Here is a 14,482-nt window from a genome sequence, read left to right as displayed (position 1 = left end):
GGCTCTCCTGACCAATGTTCGTAAAGCGGGGCAACGTTGTCGATGTGGTTGGGAAGTGAACTGGCTACACTGCGCTTTCCAGCCCGCCGTCCTGCGTTACTCAACTTGATCCCGGAGAAACAGGAGAGAGACCGTAGATGCCCTGTGGGTGGAAGTACAAAGCAGCGGGGCTGTCTCTGCCGCGGCGCGGAGGCCCAGCCACTTCGCCGCCTTTGCTTAGGCTCGAGAGTCCTCTGCTGTCCGCACGGAGGCTTTGCAGCTTCGGCAGGGCCCGGCAACTCCCCCCGCCCCGTGCTGAGGAGGCGGGCACCCTGCCCCGCTCGCGCGAATAGGCCTGCAGGCGGCCTGCAGGCGACCATTTCCTCGGTAGCCAGGCGAGCCAGATCCGAGGCCAGCCGCCCCTCGAAGCGCACGCGACCCCCGCCCCCCCCCCGGGGCCAGCTTCCCCGAGTCCAGCCCGCGCCTTCTTAGTACGGAAGAGCCTCTCGAGGGGGCGTCCAAAGCGACACTCCATTCACAGCCTTTCCAGCCCGGCAGAGAAGCGGGATTCGCGTCCACTTTCTAGAATTGCGACTAACTCGGGGCGCAGGAGATAAAACAAAGCAGGGCCCATTAGGGCCCGGCGGTTTATTGCGCACTTTGCAAACTTCCAGCGCGCTCGAAGCAGCCCCGCATCGCCGGCCGAAAGCGCAACCTCCCTACGTCGCCCCTTTTCCTGGGCGGCGGAGGCTCCTCTCTGACATCACGTCCTGCTCGGGCCTTGCGGAGGGCTTTTCTCGGGGAAGGAGGACAAAGGCGCCGTTTCGCTGCACGGGGGTGGCGGGGCGGGAGTTGCGTTTTTGCAGGGGGGGCCTTCGGCGGCGGCGGAGGAGCGGAACAAAGAGCCTCTCCCGCCTCTCCCCCCGCGCCAGCCGGTGCGCACAAAGGGCCGCGCGCGGGAGGGATGCAGTGAGGCGGGCGCGGCGGGGCTGCTGGCTGGAGGGACCCCGGGCGCGAGCAGCAGGAAGCGGCGCCGGCCGGCGAGACAAAGGGCCGCGGGAGAGGTGAGCCGGCCGCGAGCGCGCGCGCGCCGGGGGGGGGGCCAAGAAGAGGGGCCGGTGGGGGGGCGCCTTTGCTCCCCTCCCCCGCGGCTGGGATGCTCGGCCGGGATGGGGGGGGGCGGGGAGAAGGCGCCGCTGGGAGATGCTGCAGGCCCGGGGGGGGCGGTGCTGCCTGCCGCCGGGTCCCGGGAGACGCCGCTGGGCTCTGGCCGAAGCGCAGGCGCTGCCGGGCTCCTTGTTGCGAAATGGGCGGCGGGGGGCTGCAGGTGGCGGGGTTCTGCTCCGCTGTGGGCCCGGAAGGGCTTAGCGGGGCGGAGAAGCGCCTGCCCCGGGGAAGGGGCGAGACCAGCCGGGGGCCGCAGAGGCGCGCCGTTCCCTGGGCCTTGGGGGCATTCGTGGATTCTGCCCTTGACGCTGGGCGGCCTGGCGCGCAGGTGCAAAGCAAGGCGGCCGTGCCTCGGATGACCCTTGCGGGGGGGGGGGGCTGGGGGAGAAGCCGCCTGCCCGGGCTGCTCGGGGCCCTTTTGCGGTACGGGGGCGGCGCGGGGGGGGGGCTGCCCTGCTGGCCCTGGGGCTCCGCGCAGAAGAGGTGGGAGCTTTAAGGGAAGAGGTGCGCGGGAGCAGGAGGGGTGGGGGGGTGCGACGATGCTTGCTCCGGGGGCTGCTTTGTAATGGCCTCCCAGCGCTTGCGGGGGGGGCGGGGGGCTGCTGCCTAAGACAGAAAGCAGGGAAGCGCGTGGGGGGGGCGCGTTTGGGGCCCAAGTATCCAGTCTGGTTGCTATGGATACTCAGTGATGGGGGTGGTTGACCACTAGGAACGGGGGTTGTGTGGGCTTCCTTTGACAAAGGGAGTTGCATAAATAGACATTGCTGTAAGTTGGATGTTGTTATTACGTTATAAAAATTTTCTGGGGGTGAGGCTGGCGTGAACGTGGTTCTGTGTGTAATAAGGAGCTGATTTCTTCATTTCTGGCCTGGACAGCCCACCCTGCAAGAGAGGGAACTATGTTCCGGTTCATGAGAGACGGGGAGCCTGAAGAGCCGATGTTCGTGATGTGAGTACGGTCCCTGAAACGTGTGTGGTGCTTGTGAGGAAAGCTCCGGATCCAGAGGGTTTTAGGGCTAAAGGTGTGATGTTCTTCTGACCATCTTGCAGGGACCCTCTTGTCATCCACCACCAGCACGTGAACCGTGTGCTCTCAGGGGGCTTTGGCTACGGCCCATTCCTCAGTATCGGTAACGGGACCATCCCTGCAGCTCGCCAGGCCAGCCGCAGGATGCAGGTAACCACGGGCTGTGGGGAGAGCTGCCTTCTCTGGCGCAAGCGTGTGTAGGGCGGGCAGGCAGGAGGCGCCAGGCGCCCTCTCCTATTCCTGTCTTTCCTTCCTGCGCTTCCCCAGTGTTTCAGTGGGGTTAGAGCATTCACGTGCCATCAGCATGGGCAAAGGGGGCTTGTGTGGCGGACCTTCCAAGAGTGGAAGTTAAAACCACAAGAACTGTCTTGCTGGCCCAATGATCTCCTGGCATTATGCCTCTGGGCACCATGGCACCCTCTAATGGGTTTCTTGGTGATCAGTTGCTTCTACAAAGCAAGCAACCACTGCTTTACTCCACCTCCCTAGAGTGGGAGGGGGGGAAACCCAAGAAGCGTTATCTTTGGGTCTGCAAGCGGTCCCCATTTGGAAACTGCTGCCTCTTGTTGTGGCTTTCATCACATTTTGTGATTGGCTGCCACACCTCAGGGCAGCCATCATATGTTGGTGCTTATTCTGCATTCTCAAAATTCCTCAAGTGGCCACAGGCTTCACACAGTTGTGGGTCCCCTGGATTCACCAAATGTCTTGACAAAGCCCACAAACAGATGTGAAGATTGTGTTCATTCCCCAGTTTCGGGTATTCTGCTTCGGAACATTGCTCTGGCTAGTAACAACTGTTAAACCTATCCTTTGTGAAGCTAAGTTAAGTTAGGGGCCATCACTGCATCTTGTGCTGGTCTAGCCCATAACTATCTTTGTAGTACCATTTTTGTCTGTTCAGCTACAGCCAGTTGACTTTATCGGGGAACTTGGTATAATGATAGAGAACTTTCTGTTTGAGCACTTACAATTTTCCAGGACTAAGTCTTAGCATGCCGCCTACAGCCATCTCCCTTCTCTCCCCCCCCCACCCCGCCGTTAAACCCCTGAATGTTTAATCTGTTCGGAGTAGTGAAGATACTCTAAGCCCCGGATCCTTTTACAGTGCTAACTGCAGTGTTCTTAGAAGGGTGTAACTCTGTTTAGGATTGCACTGTCAGTAGATAGCACAGATAGTCTGGGGGGGGGGGCGGGGGGCGGAATGAGTTCTGCATAAACAAAAATGGAATTTGACTTCCTAAGAAACATCTCAGGGCCATGGTGGAAAGCCCAGCTAGAACATCAACTCAGGTGAGCTGAGTATCAGGCCAGTAAAATGACAGCTGGGCTTGCTTGCAGGAGCCCCTGGGTTCAGCTAGGAGGTTTGGAAAACGTCTCAGCCTGAGCTTGGTCGATGCGCCTGTACTGGTCTTAATGGACCGACATTTGACTGGTTTAGAGTATGCTTCCAAATGTATTACCAGCAAGACCTGGGAAACCTCTTCACGGAGAGAGGCAGTGTATGATGCTGTTGCATATATGTAGCGAAGGCACAGCCATATTCGGATTATGAGGTCTAATTCTGTTCATCCTATTATAAAGGGCAACTAACAGTGCAGTCCTAAACAGCGTTGCATCCTTCTAAGGATGGAAAGCCAATGGAATTAGAAGGATCCAACTCTGCTTAGCGTTGCACTGTTCAATTTAGGGAGGAACTTTTCAGCTCTTCACAAATCTGCTTACGATTTCACGTTACTTGAAATCACAAGCAGATTTGTGAACAGCTCAAATGCTTCTCCCCAAATTAGATGAGTGGGCTACAGAATAGCTAGCAAAACCACATCGCTCTCTCAGTGTCCGTTCATATAAAGGTTGAAAAGGGTTGGAAAAGGTTAAGTGGCCCTGGTCGCATCACAGCACTCCATTGTGAAAATCGTTCTCTGTCCCCGAGTCTTGGCTTCCTGTTCTTCACCCAGGTGCTGGTGAATCAGTCTTACCTGCCCCCTCCTTGCCTCATGACAACTCAAGTATCCAAGATTGCTGGGAGGATTTGACTCTTAACTTCTAATTTTTAACTAATTGTTGCATTTTTGAGAACTCCTGTTGAATTTATCTATGACTAGATTTGATTTGGCAGTTTTCTGCTTGTTTATATATTGAAGCTGACAAATGCAGTGGTCATAAATGCCAAGTTCCAAATCGTGAGAAGGAGGGCAGGGTTAGGGTCACCTCAGTGCTTAGTTCTCGTGGCCCCTTCTTACGTGCCCAGAATAAGGCTGATCACCGCCTTGGGGTTAGGCCAGTTTGGCTAGAGATCCTGACGATGTTTTGCCATCTTCTGGGCATCTTCTGGGTCACGGGAGGTGTGTGTTGAGGGGGGGGGGTGCGTAGCTGTGAATTTCCTGCACCGTGCAGGGGGTTGGACTAGATGACCCTGGAGATCCCTTCCAACCCTATGGATCTATGATGCTAAGTGATTCCGCAGCCTCTTGAACCAGCTCCCAGGCTTGGAACTAAATCGGAAGCTGCCCGTGATCTCACTCATTTCGTGGCTGGGGGGGAGGGGAAAGCCTTCTGTGCAGTTGCTTGGATAGAAGTCTCATCAAACTCATGACGTTTACTCTGGGGAATGTTTGCTAGGGCTGAATTTGACTGAAATAAATTAGGGGGTAGTTGATGTCCTGTCTTCTCTCCTCAGAATCTCTGAGTAGGTATGTAGATGAAAAAATCCTGGAGGTTTATTACAGGTGATTCTGATTGTTTTATATTCCTCTGTCCTTTTACAGGCAGGAGCTGTTTCACCTTTTGGGATGCTGGGAATGGTAAGCTCGCCCTCATTGTCTTTCTCCTTCCTTTCTGTACCTATCCAGTTGATGGGGGTGGTATATTTTTCGCCAAATAACATCTCAGATTTCTGCTGTGGTGGAATGTGGTTTTATTTTGAAATGAAGACACTAACAATTGGAAAGCTACCCCCAGGATAGTTTGCATGGTTTAGTTCAGAGCAGGAGGTACAGGGGTCCACGATAAACTGTTCCCGGATTCTCCACTTTATCATCTCTTTCAATACAGGAGCAAGACGGAATCAAAACGCAGAAGCTGTTTTAATGAAAATGCTTTTAAAAGTCATCGCTAATGATGAACGTTGCTGACTTGGGGGTGTTGAGGTCAAGAATGTGGCCGTGATGGGAAAAGGGGTGGGTTGCTTAGTTGGATAATGGGAACTAGTTAAGCTAGTTGGAGAGACTGAGCAAGGACAAAGGCATTGTGTTGATTGTCTTCAGGGCATAAGCCAGGCCCAGCTGGTACTTGGCAAAGCCTTCTCAAATACCAAACTGTAGATATATAGGGCAGAGGGAGGCCAAATTTGGTTTGGTGTGGCTTATGATTTAAGCTACAACCTGTGGTACTGGCTGGAACTTTTCCCTTCTCTAGGGGAGCTTTGCTTGCTGTACAGGGCCTTGGAGCAGGTCTCTTCTGCTGTCTGCCCGCTGCAAAGCTCAGCCACATAGAAACATATGAACACACTTGAAACCATGTCACGTTGAGTCTGACAGTTGGTCCATCAAGATCAGCATTGTCTACTACCACTAGCAGCCGCTCTCCATGGCCTCCAGCAGAGGTCTTCCCCATCACCTACTACTTGGTTCTTGTTACTGGAGATGTTGGAAGGCTTGATCCTGGGACTTTCTGTATACAACACAGATGCCCTGCCATCGATCCCTGGACCTCCAGCTAGGCAGAAGAGAGAAGAGCTGCCACGTGTGCCCCTGAACAAGGACACTTCTAGCTGCCAAGCAGATTTATGGAGATCTGGAGATACTTTATACCATAAATAATTTGGTTCCTGCCACTCGTTGCCGAATGACCGAATAGCCCAGTAAACTCTACAGCTCTTACCAAAGTGAATTTGATAATTTTTAAAGAAGGCAAGGAATCTCTTTCACAAATGGGAATATTCTCACAAAGGACCTATACTGCTCCAGGGGCCTGTACTGAAGAGTAGAGTTTGGATTCGTTATTCTAAAATTAATCCTGAGCTTTTTAAATAAGGAGCAAAGAGTGTATTTCTCCCTACCCCACTCATTATTGGAGGGCATGTTTGTAAGTGTGTAAAGTGGCAGCTAAAATTGGCTTTGGACTTTGTAATAATAGAGCAGAGCCAGTGTGGTATGGTAGTCACAGCAGCTGAATCGCAACCTTTTTGGATTTGCAACATTCTGTTCTTTGATTTTGTGACGTACCACTTTCAAATAGAAAACATTTGAAATTGTATGAAGTATAAAACAAAATAAAGCCACGTTTGAGTAAATAGGGACAGTAACTTTCACATAGTGTTGTACTTAAAATTGCATAAGCCAAGTTTGAATCTCCAGGGTTTCCTGAAATTCAGTTCTGGGAGTCAGTGGCACTTGTAGAATGGAGACCATCTTTAGGATCCAAACGAAATGCGTTCACTTGGTTTGAAGGACAATGCAGGGAAAGGTGATATACGGCATATATTCATATTTCAAATAGAAATTAATTTAAAATTATTTTTGTTGTGAGAATTTCATGACCCCTCTTGTCTTGAGAGAACTAACAACATAAATAGGAAGTCACAAAGCCAGAGATGAGAATCTCTCAGCAATAGAGTTCTAACTTGGGGCAGGGAAGGCCAAGTTCAAATCCCCTTTGTGGCCATAAGTGGTTAATCCTGCCCCTGCCACTCTCTCTGTCTCGGTTTTGGGGAGGGGGGCCCAAACAGGTGTGATCCCGAATCTCAACCCTGGGATTTACGCTACAGGCTAATACACAGAGCTGTATTGTGCACCTCTGATGGTTCGAGAGTAGTCCGGCCTCTTGTCCACATGAAAGGACTAGAACTTGACATGTCCTGCTAGAATGCAATCTCGTTGTGCCTTTGCCAGCTGGTCCTGCTGCCCTGTCTCCTCTCTCTCTGCTCCCCCTCCAGGCAGGTGGCTTTATGGACATGTTTGGTATGATGAACGACATGATTGGAAACATGGTAAGTGCCTTTCACCGGCATCTCTTCCACCCCGTCCCTCTCGTTGTCAGTTCTCTCCTGGATGGGATCACCCCCTGATGGGGTCAGAAGGGAGATGTAGATAACAGGAAAGCAGTCCTTCCATTACTACTTTTCTTTTTTTCACAAGAAATGTTACAAAACTTTCCTCCTTGGTTGAGAGGAAGTTCAGTCCTCCAGGAAGAACCTTTGCTGTGTTACGTTGTCCTTTCTCTGTTGTGTTATAAACTAACACAAAGGATTGGGGGGGGGGGTACGTTAATTATACAACAAGGAGCTCTTTTTGCAGTAAGTGTTTGGGTTGAAGGGCAGCTGCGGGGTGCGTTGAAGCCTAGGAAGCGGGAAGGCCGGCCTATGCACAGGTGCCTGTGTGTGATGCAGTGGAGTCACCGAGTAGCTTCTAGCCTTTCTAGGTGTGAAGATGTGCATGGCACGGGGTGAATTTCAAGTGGAAATGCTCTGTCAGGAGGGGGTGAAAGTCAAGGTTGGCAGGAGCTTTGCTTCTCTGTTGGGTTGCTCACTTGCTTACTTTATTCCCTTGCACTCTTCCAGGAACACATGACCAGTGGACCAAACTGCCAGACGTTTACCTCCTCAACTGTCATATCGTATTCAAACCTGGGGGAAGGGCCTAAAGTTTATCAGGAGACCTCAGAGACACGCTCTGCACCTGGCGGGGTGAGAAAATAAGCTGCATTTTCTGACTAAAACTTGAAGAGACCCAGTGGGGCTAGAGGGTCAGACTAGGATTTGGAAGGCTGAGGACTGAACCCCTACTCTGCTATGGATGCTTGCTTGGTGACCTTGGGCCAGTCACATGCTGTCAGCCTAACCCACCTCACAGGGTTGTTGTGAGAATAAAATTGAGAAGAATATGATGGAAGGCACTTCGGGATCCTATTGAGAAAGGCAGAGTATAAATGAAAGTGGCCCCCAGGGATTGCTAGGCTTCCCGTGCAGATTCACTTGAGGGGCCAGTAGATGCGCTTCAGGGCTGGAGGTCCAGCTTGTATCCTAATGTGGAATTAATCTTGGGTGAGATGGACAGCAACTATTAGAGTTGCCCTGGAGTGAAATCAGAGGGCAAATCTTAGAGCCTGTGTGGTTAAATCCCGACTGTACCACGAAGGTCTCTGGGTAGCCTTGGGCAGTGCTACACTCTCAGTCTGTATGGGGTGTTGTGAGGATGGAATGGGGTGGGGGGGTGTTGGGGACAGAGGATCACCTACCGAGCTCCTTGAAGAAAGGGCAGGTTCTAGGCGTCAAAGATCCCTCCCCACCTCCAGCAAGACTGTGGCGTTTCTGAGGAAGCTGAGTTTTAATAAGCTGCTGGGAACATTGCAACACGTCCGTAGTGGTGACCATTTCTTCTTGCCCTCAGATCCGGGAGACGAGGCGGACGGTGCGAGACTCAGACAGTGGGCTGGAGCAGATGTCGATAGGGCACCACATCCGTGAACGGGCACACATCATGCAGCGCTCGCGTAATCATCGCACAGGAGACCAGGAGGAGAGGCAAGACTACATCAACCTGGATGAAGGTGAGTGCAGCACATGAGCTGCATCGTGCTTGTTGCGGAGTTGCCTCCGCCCGCCCGCCCCTTCCAGCCCCCCCCCCCCCATGCCACAGCCTCCTTCAGTGTTCCCCTTTCCAGGTGACGCAGCTGCGTTTGATGATGAATGGAGGCGAGAGACTTCTCGTTTCCGGGCACAGAGAGGACTGGATTACCGGCGTCAGGAGGGAAGCAACAGCCGCAGGGCCGAGGGGACCCGCCTCGCTATTCAGGGACCAGAGGAGTCGCCAACTAGACAGTCCCGCCGGTACGACTGGTGAATCCAGAGCAGACTTAAGGGGGGGTGCAATGCGGTCACCCCCAAATCTACCTTCTTGTTCTTGTAAGTCTTAACAGTTGCCCCTCACGCACACGCTGTGCCAGTGTATGAGTCCCCGGCCCCAGTATTATCCTACGCTCTTCTGAGGAGCTGCCCGGGTGTGAATTCAGGCCACTTTCCCAGTATGTCATGACTTTATTTCAGCGTATGTCTGTAGTCCTCCTTGCTTCCTAGGTCTCCTTGACACACACGCAAAGCCCAGATACAGGAGGGAAACAGGGCATACACACACACACACATCCACGCTCCACAACTGCAAACTAAGCTTCGGAACTGGTGCTGCTTGTATGGCAAGAGAACTTAAGTGAGTTTACGGCAAACCTGACAAAATGTGATTAAACAGAATGCTGAGAGGGGTTTGGGAAGGGAGGTGATTGGTTTTTTTTTCATTTATGAGAGGAACATGTATTGGTAAATGGTGGATGTGAATGTTATTTGTGTGTGTGGTTGGGGGGGGGAGTTCTGTTTGGAGGAAAGCTTCTATAAAACAGCACTGAGAGAAAGAAAACCTGCAATTAATCTGTATGTTCTGCAGCTCCTGGTATAATTCTTTGGTGGAAGTGAAGCCTGTTGGTGTCCCATGTAGTCCTTGGGCAGGAAGCCATTGGAGATGTCCATGCAGACCGCTCTTTGCTCCTTACAGGCAGTACATTATACAGAAGCTCGAGGCCCCTTGCACCTCTGGGTGCAGGCCCGAAGGGTTCTGTGCTCTTTTTAGGCGCGATGGAGAGACTATCCCAAGCTAGGTCCCTCTGCTTTCACTAAACATCCAGTGCCCTCTTTTCAAAAACGATCTTTTCTTTACTTCTCTTTAGCCTGACTTTTCTGTCGCTAATAGTATACTTACTACAGAATTGCACCCAACTTGACACCACACTTAGAGGATAGTCTCGTGATATCACTGCAGCTTATACTTAAACGGGGTTGCGGCTTCAGTGGCTTGAGGCTGGGTGAAAGGGGTTGCCGCTGCTTCTCCGTTGTATTCCTTGGAATTATAACATCGTTAGGATGTTGTGGCTTTGCTGTGAAGAAAATCTCTTGGGTGTAGAACTGCAATCCTGGGAAAGTTTGGGCATTATCCACAAGGCGGCCGGAAGACGGTGTGTTTGTAACAGTGATTGAAATGAGGTCTCTTCACTGCTCAGGAGTTTGAACTGGGATTCAGTTTTTGCTGATGGGTTTAATAACTGAATAAGTTTTTTAAAAAAGCAAAAAGCCTCCAGTGACAGAAGACACTCGGCAATCTTGAAAGCTGGATTTAACAGAGGCTCCTTCAAGACTTACCGAGGTGCTCACTTGTGTCTGGGCTGTACCACTTCAGACTGCAGGTGGAAACTTGCATGGTGGAATGGTATAGAGAGGGGGGTGGATGAAGGTAAGGAGAATTCTAGCCGAATCTTCTCCTTGTTGTGCGAGGACAGCAAAGCCACAACATTCTTTTTTCTTGGAGACTCATCCGGTCATAGAAGTGGTATAAGTCTCACCAAAATTAACCACTTCCGTAAAAACTAGACCTCGGTCACCAGACCCCTGAACTGAATTTTCCATTTTCTTACTCCCTCTGTGTTTCCTTTCTGTCCCCCCCTCCCCCTCCCGATTTCTCTTGTTTCTCTCCTTCTCCCCCTCCCCATCTTTCTGCTCAGGTACAGACAGTGAAACTGATGACGAAACCCCTACCAAACATCACTTTGGACCTTCCACAAGTTGAAAGCTAGCTTCCTGCCCCACTCTTGAGATTTAAATTGACTCTCTTGCGGCACTGTCTTACTCCCTGCATAGAGCAGCTGGCCAAGGGGAACGTCGGGGATTTTGTCCATGAGTGAGCGACGCGGTGATTTGACTTGGTTCTCTTAACTCTTCCCTGCCTTTCATTGACCTCCTAGATCTGTTCCTCTCCCTTTATAGTGTCTTGGGGAGATGCAAGAATGATCCCCTTGAGTTTCTTGGCATCCCCTCTGTATCTCCTGCTTCCAATTTTCGGCTGGTTCTGGAGTTTGTATTTAATTGACCTACCCTCTCCCCCAGCAGCAACCATGTAAACAAATCTTACCGACTTGCTATTAGTTTCAAGCACTCGGAAAATAACCTTTTAGTTGCCTCTGTTCTTGTCCCACCAGCCTGCCCCTGGATGTGGGGCATGTCTTGAAAGTTTGCAAGCAAGGGATGGGGGTGCGATGTGGACAAACCGAACAGGCCCTACCTCTCTCTGCCCCCAGTCCAGTCGGCTTCCCATCTTATAAATCTGATTTTTGCTAAACTTGTAACTAAATGTTTACCAAGTTGAATAAAGAAATGGAACCTGTAAAGCAAATGGAGTCTGCCTCATCTTTTACAGTGCTCTCAGGGAGACGGAGGAAGATGGTTTTATGCGGAGCTGTTTTTCTTGGAACAGCTGGCCTGGAGGTCTGTTACTTTTCTCGTTGAACCAGTTATTCCAACAAGCCGTTTGTATTTATTTTTTAAAAATCTTCACTCTTTCTTCTGAACACCTGAGGCTGTTTGCAAGATAGAAGCCTTAACATGGGGGCAGGCAGCTCTTGGCATGTGAGCCAACCGTGGTGCCCCAGGCTATTCTGCTTGGCACCCAGGCAAAAATCTCTACCCAGGCAGCCGAGGTGCTGGGAGCACTTCAGGGGCCAGCAGTGCTGGAGAAGACGACTGGCACAGCTTGGGCCTACCCTTGTTTCCCAGAGTCACGTGGCCTCCGGGTAGGTCCCTGCAGGGCTGCTGGGGCTTGGCCAGGTCCAGACGTGGCCAGCAAAGCAGAACCCTCCTCTCCATCCCATTTGGTTTGCTGCAGTCCAACATCCTCAGAAGTACATGTTCATGGGGGCGGTGGGGGGTGGTCACTTGGTTCCAAAAAGTTGCCTGCCCCCTCCCAAGACGCAACACAGCGATCGCATCCTCGGGCGTTGCAGCCTGCCAGCAGTCTTCTGCAGGAGACCCTGCCCTCCCTGTTGAGGCATTTGCAGGCAGAGGCAGGTATCGGGGGATGCACCTTGGACTCGTTCAAATCATTCCTCATGGGACGGACTCAAAAGGGTTGCTGCTGGAGACCAGCTGTCCTCCGTGTGGGAATTGCCTTGTGGGGTTCCACAGGGCGCAGTCTTATCCCCCCCCCCCCCGTGTTATCCAGCCTCTATGTAAAGCCTTTAGGAGAAATAATTCATAGCTGTGGAACTGGATGCCCACAAGAGGCAGGTGATCCCCAGTTCTGTACCTCAGTCTCCGCATCCCCTGGTGGTACTATAGACATTCTGAGTTGCTGCGTGACAGTTGTTGTCGAATAACAGAAAGCCAACGAATTGAAATGGAGCCCAGGCGGGAGACCCGGAGACCTTGTGCTTCTAGCCTTGGATGGGGTCCAGTTGACTCCAGCTGATTCCGTGAGAAGCCTCAGGGGGGCTAGATTGGATCCAGCCCTGCTGCTAGAGAAGCAAGTAAATGCAGCGGCAAAAAAGGACTTCTCACAGGTCAGATCAGCCTGGAAGACGGGCCCCTACCTTGACACGGCTGATGTGGCCACCTGGATTCATGCCACAGTGCACCAAGACTAGACTACTGTAATTCACGCTGCATAGGTCTCCCCTCAAAGTCTACGTGGAGACTGCAGCTGGTGCAAAATGCTGCAGCTCATTTACTAGTGAAACCAGCACAGGCACCGTGAACAACTAACTAAACGAGAGAATGTATCAAAATGAAACTTCAAAGGAGGAGATATTCCATAGTTGAAGTGTAACTGCAACGGGGGTACTAGTGTTTCCGTCCTGTTTCTGTCGTCCTCCTGGGCATGCATGAGATGAATTGGGGATCTAGGACAACAGAAATGGGACTGAAACACTAGTACCCCCCGTTGCAGTTACACTTCAACTATGGCATGTCTCCTCCTTTGAACTTGATGGACATTTCCCTTTGACTTTGGTATATTCAGTTCTTCCATTGTACACTACTTGTAACTTGAGGCACTGTCACTTGGTAGTTATAACCACTGGTCACTTTCTTACCTGTATTTATTGCTATTTATTGCAGATGAGGATATTTCGCTTTATTACTGTACTTGAATATTGCAGTATCTTTGTAAGTTTGTGACCTTTATTGTTGAATGTTTGATTGATTAATTGTTGTGCCTCTGAGTTCTTTGTGGCAGTCATGTGATATGGTTCGACGAATACTTGAGACTGAAGACTTCTTCCAGTATTTTTTATTATTTCATTTTCATCCATTCTTTTGTTTAGCTAGTTGTTCATGGTCCCTGTGCTGCTTTTGACTTTCACTTCCAAGCAGCTCATTTACTTCCAGGGGCTAGACAGGGTGGCCCCATCCTGCAGTCACTCCGCCGGCTGCCCATCAGTCACCAGGCTCAATTCAAGGGCGTGGCTATCGCATCCAGCGCCTTTTATGGCCTCCGCTTCTCATATCTGTGCGACTGCCTCTCCCCGTGTGTCCCACCAGGGCAGCTTCGCTCCTCCGGACAGGGCCTTCTGCAGATACCGCCCTGCAGTTGGGCAAAATCAACAGCTGCCCACACACACGCTTTTTCTGTGGGAGCCTCACTTTATCAATGGCCTGCCTGAGGGGGTCAGGAAAGCCCCCACTCTCCTGGTTTCCACAAACTATGCAAGGCTGGATTGTTCAGGAGGGCTTTCTACTCAGGTTATAGGGCTGTGTCGTAAGAAATCGCTCAGAGAGACACACGGGTAGGGGCAGGGACTATACACTGCTCTGCTGAGTGCTGTCCGCTGATGTCGACATGAGACTACTAGGGAGTTTCTGCATTGCTAAACATGCCATGTAAATTAGTTATGCTTGGTTTCAGAAAGTTTTCATCTCTATGCTTGGCTTTAGGCTTGTTTTTAAATTTTCCTGCTTCCGTACCCTAGTGTATCTGTTTTCATTGAATGTCCTAACTGTTGATCATACTGTAATTTTGCTCTGTAGATGTCATAGCTATTGATTATATTGTATTCACTTGGGGTATGTAATCCACTTTGGATCTCAGTGAGAAAGGTGGACTATAAATAAACTGTAATGCATACTCTTGTGTGGAATGGTTATATTTCTGCTTGGGCACTAGAGCGTTGGAGAGCAAAACGATGGCCAGTCACAGACCTAGTGTGCCAGCTATCAAGCTTAACACACACACCCCAGCAAAGAACCTCCCGTAGCATCACTGAAACACTTGGAAGACCCCCCCACCCCCTAAGCCAGGGCTATTGGGTTTTTTCCATGTTGTCCAATTTCTAGCACACCAAACTCTTTAGACAAGCAGGGCTTAATGTGTATTTAGTTTCACTTGCCCTAAAAGTGCTGCTGCTAAACCAGTAGCAGTGAGCCAAGGTGGGATTTCTGCCTGCAAGGAAGATGGATTTGCAGTGTGCACCGCTGACGCCAAAAGGACTCGGGTTCAT

The 14,482-nt window shown here is 51.2% G+C and overlaps 1 protein-coding gene across 3 annotated transcripts; it reads left to right on the top strand.

Annotated features, from left to right (window-relative positions):
* The first annotated feature begins 350 nt into the window (after window positions 1–350).
* On the top strand, window positions 351–12,173 carry MLF2 (myeloid leukemia factor 2). 3 transcript variants are annotated; one of them, XM_055002503.1, is made up of 9 exons: window positions 351–1,043; window positions 2,023–2,095; window positions 2,197–2,323; window positions 4,942–4,977; window positions 7,110–7,163; window positions 7,734–7,859; window positions 8,563–8,722; window positions 8,837–9,002; window positions 10,718–12,173. In XM_055002503.1, exons 2-9 carry the CDS (start codon window positions 2,046–2,048, stop codon window positions 10,728–10,730), a joined length of 732 nt encoding a protein of 243 aa, XP_054858478.1. In that variant the 5' UTR covers window positions 351–1,043; window positions 2,023–2,045; the 3' UTR covers window positions 10,731–12,173. The 3 variants fall into 3 exon arrangements, 2 of the variants coding, with proteins under 2 accessions (XP_054858478.1, XP_054858477.1); XR_008598515.1 differs by having other exon boundaries at window positions 352–1,043; window positions 8,837–9,077; XM_055002502.1 differs by having other exon boundaries at window positions 352–1,043; window positions 8,837–12,173.
* Window positions 12,174–14,482: the final 2,309 nt, after the last annotated feature.

This window comes from Eublepharis macularius, chromosome 18, assembly GCF_028583425.1.
Source record: "Eublepharis macularius isolate TG4126 chromosome 18, MPM_Emac_v1.0, whole genome shotgun sequence".
NCBI lineage: Eukaryota > Metazoa > Chordata > Lepidosauria > Squamata > Eublepharidae > Eublepharis > Eublepharis macularius.
Note: the sequence above shows the minus strand (reverse complement) of the source record. Positions and strands in the feature narration are given on the sequence as shown.